This window comes from Mixophyes fleayi, chromosome 3, assembly GCF_038048845.1.
Source record: "Mixophyes fleayi isolate aMixFle1 chromosome 3, aMixFle1.hap1, whole genome shotgun sequence".
NCBI lineage: Eukaryota > Metazoa > Chordata > Amphibia > Anura > Limnodynastidae > Mixophyes > Mixophyes fleayi.
Window position 1 is genome coordinate 322,577,957 of NC_134404.1, and position 11,636 is coordinate 322,589,592.

General features: G+C 42.8%; 1 protein-coding gene across 2 annotated transcripts in view; it reads right to left on the reverse strand.

The window, feature by feature from the left end:
* Positions 1-10,852, reverse strand: part of PLEKHH2 (pleckstrin homology, MyTH4 and FERM domain containing H2) — a 110,728-nt gene extending 99,876 nt beyond the window's left edge. For both annotated transcript variants that reach the window (XM_075204147.1, XM_075204146.1), the window contains exons 1-2: positions 10,678-10,852; positions 205-332 (exon numbers count right to left, since the gene is read on the reverse strand). In XM_075204147.1, coding sequence (XP_075060248.1) covers positions 205-327 — 123 coding nt within the window. In that variant the 5' untranslated portion in view covers positions 328-332; positions 10,678-10,852. The remainder of the gene's footprint in view (positions 1-204; positions 333-10,677) is intronic.
* Between the last annotated feature and the right edge of the window lie 784 nt (positions 10,853-11,636).

Genomic DNA, 11,636 nt, shown 5'->3' on the forward strand with positions numbered 1-11,636 from the left:
AGCTAGCTTGTGCCTGTACACGTCTGTGACATGTTAGTTCAGCTTTCATTGTAGATAACCAAACTCCCACCATGCATCTGGCTAAGTGGCGCTGCTGTTAAGTTCTCATTATGGGAAAGTTTTGTCATTCAACACCAGTTTCATGCTTCTTTTCCTCTAAATGTTCTAGGCATGTTATCCTGTACAGCAGTCGTGTGACATTACCTTCTCGGCCAGTAATTCTCTGATCCTGTTAGCTTGGATACGGAACTTCATCAGCTGAGATTCCAGCGTTATACACCTTTCTTCCCAGTCTATGGCTCCGTCACAGTCCAGATGTTCTGCCATGCTTGCTGTAGGAAGAAAAACACATAAACACTATGTGAGTGGTCACTTTGTGACAAGAGTCAATACTCCCTCCTCTATTTCCTGGAGTGGATCTACTACAATGAACCATCTGTGAAATCTAGTTGAATCCTGCTACTTATTACATACGCTATAATGAATGTTTGACTAACAGAGTTGTAGAGAGAATACAACATCAAGTAAATACTGTTTTATAAAGAAAATCAAATGTATTTGTACAAACATGATAATATAGCACATTAATGGGGGATATATATAAAAACTTCTCCACAAGATCCGATTATAATTCTTTTTATTTTATTAAGTGCAGTTTACAAAATTAATTCATCTGATTGGCTGGTAAGACAACACCACCGTTCGTTTGTGCATTAGTATTTATCCATGTCTCCAAATGTGTTTGGATCATCATCAAAATAAGTATGCATCATCATCATTTATTTATATATCGCCACAAATTCTGCAGCGCTGTACAGAGAACTTACATAAGTCCTTGCCCCAACAGAACTTACAGTCTAAACAAACACAGACAGTCCGAGAGAGAATAGGGTCAATTTTGATAGCAGCCAATTAACCTGCTACTATGTTTTTGGAATGTGGGATGAAACCGGAGCACCCAGAGGAAATCCACACAAACACGGGAGGAACATGCAAACTCCACACAGATAAGGCCATGGTCGGGAATCAAACTCATGACCCCAGTGCTGTGAGGCAGAAGTGCCAACCACTAAGCCACCGTGCTGCCCTATGCATGTATGCATTGCCTGTACACAGTGGTGGCAGCCAGTCCGCGTCAATTTTTACAAGACTGAAGCCTTTGAAATCACAAGGAACGAGCATATAGTTGCCTACTCTCCCACAATGTCCAGAAGACTCCTGAATTTCTAGGAGATCTCACAGGAAAGCAGTACAGACTCCCACATCCTGCTCAGTTCCTTAGCAAAGTGGGTGAGGCTATATTCTCGCCCTCCCCCCAATGTATAATGTCACCAATCGTGGCACTGAGCAGCGGGGGTCACAATGATGGGAATCACATGGTCATCGCACTCGGCACTAGGATCTCCACTCCGGGGGCTCCTAGAGAGGAGATCCAAAATGTTGGCAAGTATAAACTAGTGGTGTCACTAGCTAGGCGTGGATTATATCTCCATACCAATAGAAGAAGAGGAAAGTGTTTATCTTGCTCTAAAATGGCTTTATTAAACATATATACCGCTCCGGTAATCCCAGCTAGAAAGTGATACCGTTTGTGACTCTTAGGTAGAATCAACATTTTTCCATAACTTATCTTAAATGCCTTAACCCTCTGCTAATCTCTTGTTTCATAACCTCAGCTCCCTCGGGTACCACTGCTACGTTACCAAGGTAATCCTGTCCATCAACCAGACAGGTGGTAGTCAGACCAACCCTCCAGCAGTGACATACTGCCTGTCGTAAAAGGTAGGGGCTAGGCATTTGCTAATAAAGTTTAAGCCTGTCTGGCAGCTCCTCTCATCCAGACAGTAATTAAGAGACTATGGCCCTGTGGTTTCTAAACTTTCATGTGGGCAATTCAAAGTTCTGCTTGCATTTCACTGCACATATTTAAACCGGTTATTCCTTGTTTATACATCCTCAGTAATTGGTCTGAATGATGGCTGGCCAATTGGCCTATTTATCAATATGCGGCCATAATCCTGAGGTGGCAATCACAGAATATGTATTGCCGCCGTAGGATGCTGGCGAGACCCAGGGAATATTATCGCTGATGGTTACCCCATGATTTATTGGGTACTCTTTGATAAATATGCCCCAAAGTGGAATAAAAGGGCAATTTACCACTCATGGGCTAAAGTCAGAGTTAACAAAGGCCCAACCGTGTGTCTTATCTGGCCATTATGCCCTCTTGGTACTAGGTATTGTGTTCTCCGACCACCAGCCAGACTCTGAGAAGCCAATTCAGCAGAGAACCTGGATGGGAAGGGGGGCGGGACAAGGTGGTCCTGTATACAATCCTAAGTTCAGCAAGTAGGAATCCTTTAATGGGTACTTTGAGCCTGATACCCAAACAGCCATAGCATGGGAATCATAAGAGAGATAAAAACTACAATCTTGGGGGAGGAAGGTTCGGTGCAGGCTGGGGATTTTGGTTCCCGTGGGACTTATTTAGGGATAAGTTAATCATGAAAGTGAGTGAGGTAGGGACTGATTGCATTACATGTCACTTTTGTGTGCTTGAAACTATATTTACATTGGGCAGAGTGTGCCTAGAAATTCGTGTCTAAGTTCAGCTGGAAAATGCAAAATGTGTCCCATTAAAAGTATAGGATGAGAACCGATCTCCTCTGGTATAAAAATCAAGTCCTATTGCATTGTGAGTGCTGTGTGCAAGCAATCCCCCTATATGTACCCTCATCACGCCTTTATGTCATTTCAACAAACTTGCATAAATAAAATTAAATCTTGTTTTTGCAGTACTGCAAAAACTTAACAAAGACCGTGTTTACTCCACCCAAGGGCTCCCATCCACCAATGCAACCTTCTGCTCCTCCGCAAACTCCTCTATCTTGCTCCACCAACCCATATGTTTTGGCGGAAATCTAAGCCCACCTGAGCAAGTAATTTTGCTCTTCGTAAATGAAGCCCACTGTGTATAGGCAGAGAAAACACTTTATTGGAGTTTTATCAATTTTACCAAAATGGAAAATGTTCATAAAAGAGGTGGTAAGAGTTGTTAACCCCATGAAAAAAGTTGCATTTATTCAAATGTCATATCTATTTCTTGTGGACTGCTTCCATACACACATAATACACACATACTGCAGTCCTAACAAGCCCTCTTGGTTACTGTCCGAAACCAGTTGTCTCAAATGGGCTGGCAGGATTTCTCTTACAAACCAGATATGACAAAAGGGGTTAAGTCACACAATTCCCAGCCCAAACACCATTCCTGCAGCCATTCTCATGGAAAAAATCTGTACTACTCACTTGGAACTAATGAAATTTGAGATTAGAGAAGGGTGACCAAATAGCTTAACATTAGCTGGTTTCGGATGTTAGTTGTACTGACATATTTATGGATTCTTTCTCTTTGAAATATGGAACCATAATGTGAGAGGAAACTTGTTTGTCTTTTTGTGAAATGGTATTCTCATTAATGAATAAGAGCTTAGTACAGAAAGTATACACTAGGGATTGTTTACTGTCCGGTGACCCATAATATTGTGTGAAAGTTTCCACTTATGTTAGTAAATAACACAACTATCATGGGATGGCAGGATTGTACCGCATTAAACAACACTGGTGTCTTTGTAAAGATTACGGGGGATCATGGTGCAAAAGTAGCATTAAATAATGACCTATAGCCACAGTTGCCCACTCTTCCGGAATGTCCGGAACGCTCCTGAATTAGACCTTCTAGAGAGCAAACAATTCTCCCAGAGAGAACTCATCTGCTGTAAGGTGAGCAGGAACATGACGTGGATTGCGTAATGAAGCCCTGTTCACCTTAGCAAGCACCAAGTGGCAGGGGTGGGATGACTCCTACCACTAAGTGTTTCAATGAGGTGGATGGGGCTTGTTGTCATGACTGCCGCTTGATGACGAATCCCGTTGTTAAGCACCATCCACCTTTATTTTCCTATCTCACCTCCACATCTCCCAAAAACATTGTAGGAAAAGTAGGGAAGTATGCCTATAACAACCTATAAATAATTAGCTTTGATTGGTCTACCATCATCATCATCACCATTTATTTATATAGCGTCGCTGATTCCGCAGCGCTGTACAGAGAACTCATTCACATCAGTCCCTGCCCCATTGGAGCTTACAGTCTAAATTCCCTAACACACACACACAGATAGACAGAGAGAGAGAGAGAGAGGGTCAATTTTTGATAGCAGCCAATTTGCCTACTAGTATGTTTTTGGAGTGTGGGAGGAAACCAGAACACCCGGAGAAAACCCACGCAAACACAGGGAGAACATACAAACTCTGCACAGATAAGGCCATGGTCGGGAATTGAACTCATGACCCCAGCGCTGTGAGGCAGAAGTGCTAACCACTTAGCCACCGTGCTGCCCATGGTCTACTGTACTCATTGGTTGGTGTTGGGTTACTGCACATTTGCATATTGTTAGAGTCTATGATGTTCAGTTAGCTGCATACTTACCAACTTTTGCAGCCAGTTAGGCCACGCCCCGTCAAGCTTTGCCCATTTCAGCCTATCGGTGGGAGGGGTGGGCCAGGATGACGCGTTTAGCCCCACCCCCATCACAAATGAGGTGAGCTGGACCCGAGATGTTGTCCTGCTCTCCCGGGAGTCTGGGAGAACTCCCAAAAATTCGGGAGTCTCCCGTACATTCCGGGAGAGTAGGCAACTATGGTTAACTGTGTATTTGAAGCTAAAAGGACTTCTGTTACTAACTTTCCATTCTAATATATCAAACTGTTAGGGCATAGATGTTTTTAAACAGCAAGTACATACTATTAAACATACTATTTGACAACATCCTGTTTTTGCATATTCCCCCCCCCCCCCCAACAACTCCCTGCTGTCATCTGATCAATACTACCAGCCATAGGAAGAGCAACAGTGAGTTCTAATGCTGGAAGACCACAGCTGTCCATAGCATTCTGTGCAATGAACAAGTTGACTGGATTGGCCACTGCTTTTGTCCAATCAGGTGCTGCACTCATGACACACCTCTAACCTAGCAAGATGTGCCCACCACAATGGAAGCTCTCTGGCATTGACAGCTGCAATCAAATAACAGAAGTGTATCCACATTGAAGCACTATCTGAAGGTTTGCTGCAGCAAAAAAAAATAACAATAGTCTATGCTGTTTGGCAAGTTCTTTGTAGTGAATATGGAAGGGAGGGGATATGAGTGCCCCAATAATTATATTTTCAAACTGAACTGAAACATGTCAGCTGACATCTCCAACAACTCTAAGGTCAAAGGTTTTCCTATGTCCCCAACCTCAATAATATAACGTTATTTTCTTAATAAAATACAATATATAAACATGATGTACTTTGCACATCTACTTAGGGACATCTCTTTGGATGTACAATGCTTACATTACTCTTAGGGAAAACACAGTTTAATTCCAACATCAACATGTACATATGTATGGAAACCAAAGAGAGTTCACAACAACCAACACAGGTCACATTCTTCATAATAACAAGGGCTATGGGTTTGGCAAAACAATGCAAAAAAAAATATGTATACGGATTGTTTAATTTGCTGTTTCATTGCAGTTAGGGCTTGTAAAAATGAAGGCTGTTCATTTGTTTGCATTAGACAGCTTGGGAGATCCATGCAACTGCCAGGTGTTGTTACAACATAGGAGTCTGCTGGATATTTGGAAGAGAAATTTATGGTGAATTAGAGTACATGAGTCAATGAACCCAGAGTGAGAAAACAGCTGTTGTCTGATTAGTCACAGATCCATTAAAAGAAATGAAATATCCATGAAGATTTAGGAAAACAGTGTTTTGGGATTTTGAAATACTTGCAAACTTTTGATGCAGTTTGAATTTGTTTTTTGTTTCTTTTTAGTTAAAATTATTATGCTGCAACAATGGCAATGACATTTATCAGACCTTCATACACTAACACAATGGTCACATTGTTCATTCTGATCACCAACTGACTGCATCTGTGGCCAAACTGTATTTAGTAAGAAGGCTGAATTACTGGGTCACAAAGCAAAGGGGCAATTCCTGGTTGCCTAGATGCCGGGAGACCAAACACACATTCCAATGGGGGTCATTAACCTGGATTAAATTTAATTGCATTTTCTTCATGCAGAACAATTGTTTTGTGACCATCAAACAACCAACTCAGCCAATCAAATGTACATGTTTGCGTGACTGCATGTCCCAAGCACTTGCACCATTTGCGCAAAAGAAGCTGAGCTACGTTATCAACTGGAGCTTATAGAACTGAGATTCCGTACATTGCTAGTAATGACAGCCAATATCTCATTGGATGGATGCAGCACTCTTCTATGCCCGACACTGCTGATATCCAGCACACTGTAAGAAATAACAGCCTGCTCCTCATCGGATGGATGCAGCACTGTTCTATGCCTGACACTGCAGATATCCAGCACACTGCTAGTAATGACAGCCAGCTCCTCATTGGATGGATGCAGCACTCTTCTTTGCCTGACACTGCTGATATCCAGCACACTGCTAGTAATGACAGCCAGTTCCTCATCGGATGGATGCAGCATTTTCTATGCCTGACACTGCTGATATTCAGCACACTGCTAGTAATGACAGCCAGTTCCTCATCGGATGGATGCATCATTCTTCTATGCCTGACAAAGCTGATATCCAGCACACTGTAAGAAATGACAGCAATCATTGGATGGATGCAGCTATGTTCTATGCCTAACGCTGCTGATATCCAGCACACTGCTAGAAATGACAGCCAGCTTCTAATTGTACAAATGCAGCATTCTTCTATGCCTGATACTGCTGATATCCAGCACACATGCTAGAAATGACAGCCAGCTCCTCATTGGATGGATGCAGCATTCTTCTATAGCTGACACTGCTGATATCCAGCACACTTTAAAAAAAAATAACAGCCAGCTCCTCATTGGATGGATGCAGCACTGTTCTATGCCTGACACTGCAGATATCCAGCACACTGTTGGTAATGACAGCCAGCTCCTCATTGGATGGATGCAGCACTCTTCTATGCCTGACACTGCTGATATCCAGCACACTACTAGTAATGACAGCCAGTTCCTCATCGGATGGATGCAGCATTCTTCTATAGCGGACACTGCTGATATCCAGCACACTGCTAGTAATGACAGCCAGTTCCTCATCGGATGGATGCAGCATTCTTCTATGCCTGACACTGCTGATATTTAGCACACTACTAGTAATGACAGCCAGTTCCTCATCGGATGGATGCAGCACTCTTCTATGCCTGACACTGTTGATATCCAGCACACTACTAGTAATGACAGCCAGTTCCTCATCGGATGGATGCAGCATTCTTCTATGCCTGACAAAGCTGATATTCAGCACACTGTAAGAAATGACAGCCAATATCTCATTGGATGGATGCAGCATTCTTCTATAGCTGACACTGCTGATATCCAGCACACTGCTAGTAATGACAGCCAGCTCCTCATTGGATGGATGTAGCACTCTTCTATGCCTGACACTGCTGATATCCAGCACACTACTAGTAATGACAGCCAGTTCCTCATCGAATGGATGCAGCATTCTTCTATGCCTGACACTGCTGATATCCAGCACACTGCTAGAAATGACAGCCAGCTTCTAATTGTACAAATGCAGCATTCTTCTATGCCTGATACTGCTGATAACCAGTACACTGCAGAAATTACAGCCAGCTCCTCATTGGATGGATGCATCTCCTATTTCTAGCACTGTTAGATCCCAAAGCTGTGCCCAGCAAATCTTCTTGGATCCATCCAATCAATAAAATGGAGTTTGGGGCACAGCTGCATCTTACTGGAGTCTGCCAGTTAGATACACAACAATATGTGTATCTCAATGACAATAGTTGCTACTCTTTAAAATGGGAAAAACAAAACAGAACTGTATCAGATAGTCACAGATGTAGAAAAAACCTTTTATGAATGGCGTGGTAACAAAATATATTAGTAAAGACAAGTAAGAATGATCTTACAAAAACAAACGTCATAATCATCACATATAGTACATGGGTTGTCCAGGGACTACAAGAGTCCGTCCCTGAACTTTACTTTATAGGGATTTCCAAATTCAGAATTCCTCCCGTCTCATTTTCGCTGGGACAATTCAGATGGTCAGGCCTCAATAAAGGGCTTACAGAGGAGTGGGTGAGGCTTTGTCAGAAAGTGGGCGTAACTGGGCAGATTAGGGCAGGGCTTGTGTGCAGTAGGGGTGTGGTTTGTGCGAATCGGGGGCAGGAAGACTGCTGACACCACTAGGTAACCCTGTATCAATAATTCTTCATATTACTCAGTCTGCACATCTAGGAAATCTTGTAACAAGCAAATAGTATACAATGACAGGTAACCGGATGTCAACCTGGCGCTGACGAGTTCACAGTGTAAGAGGTATGGGGAACATTACTCACTTTTGCTCGCGTCCCATGAGGCACGAACAAAAGCCGTTCTGGGATAATACGCTGCGATTTTATTTTAGAATTGAATCTGCCCCATAATCTTTATTTTTTTTTTAGAAAACGTTTATGACACAAAGAAAAAAAAAAGTGCTGATACCCAGTTACACAATGCAACTATGTAATTCTTCTGGTACAGTTGAAAAAGTGAAAGTTGATGTGTAATTGCTGGCTTATGTCACATTTATTCTTAAATGTCCCACTTTGAACAAACTATAGTCTAATTTAGTGGTGCTCAACCTATTTGTAGCTGGGACCTCCAAAAGTGACAGTGCAAGCATTGTTCTGGGACCCGGAGTGACGGTGTACCATTGTACTGGGACACTGAGTGACGGTGTACCATTCTTCTGGGACCCCGAGTGTCAGTGTACCATTGTTCTGGGACCCCAAGTGTCAGTGTACCATTGATGTGGGACCCCAAGTGTCAGTGTACCATTGTTCTGGGACCCGGAGTGACGGTGTACCATTGTGCTGGGACCCGGAATGACGGTGTACCATTGTTCTGGGACCCCAAGTGTCAGTATACCATTGTTCTGGGACCCCGAGTGACGGTGTACCATTGTGCTGGGACCCGGAGTGACGGTGTACCATTGTTCTGGGACCCCAAGTGTCAGTGTACCATTGTTCTGGGACCCCGAGTGTCAGTGTACCATTGATGTGGGACCCCAAGTGTCAGTGTACCATTGATGTGGGACCCCAAGTGTCAGTGTACCATTGTTCTGGGACCCCAAGTGTCAGTGTACCATTGATGTGGGACCCCAAGTGTCAGTGTACCATTGATGTGGGACCCCAAGTGTCAGTGTACCATTGTACTGGGACCCCAAGTGTCAGTGTACCATTGTTCTGGGACCCCAAGTGTCCGTGTACCATTGTTCTGGGACCCCAAGTGTCAGTGTACCATTGATGTGGGAAGCTAAAAGCAGAATTTACCATTAGGAAGTATTGTATATCTCAAACCCAGAGGACTGAAAAAAACAGATTCTGGGACATCATTTGGGTGCTGACCCACAGGTTGCGCAGATAGACACAGACACAACATAGTACTTCTAGTATAAAGATTATGTGCAATTGGCCAATGACATTTAGGGTTGACAACAGTCAGTACATTTACTTACAGCCACTAACAAAGAAGTACAATTTTAAAGTCAGTAAGCAAAAAACATCAATGTCAGTGAGAATGACCCCTTTCCTATTACTTGTATCTTAGGATGGTGATAACAGATGCAAATCATTGAAATAATTATTCTTACTCATGCACATTTTTACACTGGCCCAGTGAAGCTGTAAATTAACCCTTAATACTACCAGCCAGAACTCCCAGAGTAAGCTGACTATCTAAAACTGCTGTCCCCACTGTGTGTGGGTGATGGATCCAACCAGATTTCAGTGTTTGGATGTGACTTTAATCATCGAGCGGATTAAGGAGTGACTGGGAAGAGAGGGGGCTCTTTTATAATGTTGCAATGGGCCCGGTCACTTCTAGTTAGGACCCTGGAGTGATGTATTAAATGCAGTACAGAAGCTTAACAAACACCTACTGAATATGTCATCACAGACAATGAAAGGACAGGTGGCCCAGGGCCAGGTCTCACAAAGGCACCAGTGGGAGCTAAGCTGTCATCACATCACAGGGCTCATGCACTCTGCTGCCTTGTAGAGTCTGTCACCTGCACACAGCAATTCTGTGGGTTGAACCAATAGGTTGGAACTAGAGAAGTCACCACGCAGAGTACTCACACTACAGAATATAATACATTAATATATTGTATTCAATTAATCAATCAAGTAAAAACAATCTACATCATGTTAGTTTAGGTTATGTAGCGATCCCTGCACTAAGGAAGCACCTTGCGCCTTATTCCAGGTGGTGAGGGACAAGGTGCTCCCCTTGGTGATGGAGAATTCACACCTTTTTTTTTAATGATGCCATTATGAATGCCTGTGATGTCCTGCAGCTCACACAAACCATATCATAAATGACTTCTTTTGCATATTATTTACTGCACACTCATAACCTGTGTAAAGAAAGTGAATTGTCAATGTTACAGAAAATAATATTTTAAACATTTTTATGAACGCAGCCAGCTTAGAGAAAGTGTTTAAAACAATCAAATAGAAGATGTGTCAGTATGCTAGCCTGGGCTACTGATGCACCCTGCAGAGAATATGCATGAAGAAATTGTAAACGTACCTGGTAACGTGCTTCAGAGGGAATGCCCAAACACCAGCACGGAATTCCTTCTGGTGCTGTGGAGTTCTCAGCACCCTAAAGTTAGGATCCCAACAGTCCAGCAATGAAGGAAGTGTCCGGTGCTTGCAGCCTACACAGCGAGGAGTAGGCAGGCAGATAGGAGCCTAGTGATTCACATTTTAATGGAAAGCCCTGCCCCTGAGACACACTAGCATGAGGGGGGGAATCAGAACAGCTTGATGGGGGACGTCAGCAGCACAAAGTCAGCACAGAGGAAAAACTTTGTCAAAGTGGAAATATTAACTGACAAACCCTGAACGTTTAATTCTCATGGCAGCCCACACAGTGTTTCCATTGGAAAATGTTTTCCCCTCTAAAATCTTTCCTTTTATTTATTATTTTTTTTTGCGAGGCTGAGCAAGAGTGAAGCAGAAAATAAAAACAAGAAAACAGAATTGAACTTTCCCGATGTAATAGGAGAAAGTGTTTAAAGCCTGCATGTCACTTTGTGCTGTCAATGGCGCCATCTGGTGTTGTATTTTTGTATTAGTGTCTTAACATTTGTGCTTCGCTGATGCTTCAAATTTGATATACAGGTCGGGGATGGAGGATTACAGGTGCCAGGAACCCCCCCTCTCTAGAACAGATCATTGCTGATTGAAATAAGATGAAAACCAGATAAACAATCTTTTTTAGCACTGCTAACACAGTCCCTGATTTTTCTTTGTAGAGTAGTGTGATATGAATGTTCTACCAAAGCTGAATGTATATATACATAGAGGATGTGTGTGTGTATGTGTATGTATATATATATATATATATATATATATATATATATATATATATATATATATATATTGGTGAAACACACAGTCATTCCCTGTGCTTTCCCCTGTTACCAGGCCCATCTTTTCCATTGGGCACGATGGGCAGCTGCCCTAGGGCCCCACGGGCAGGGC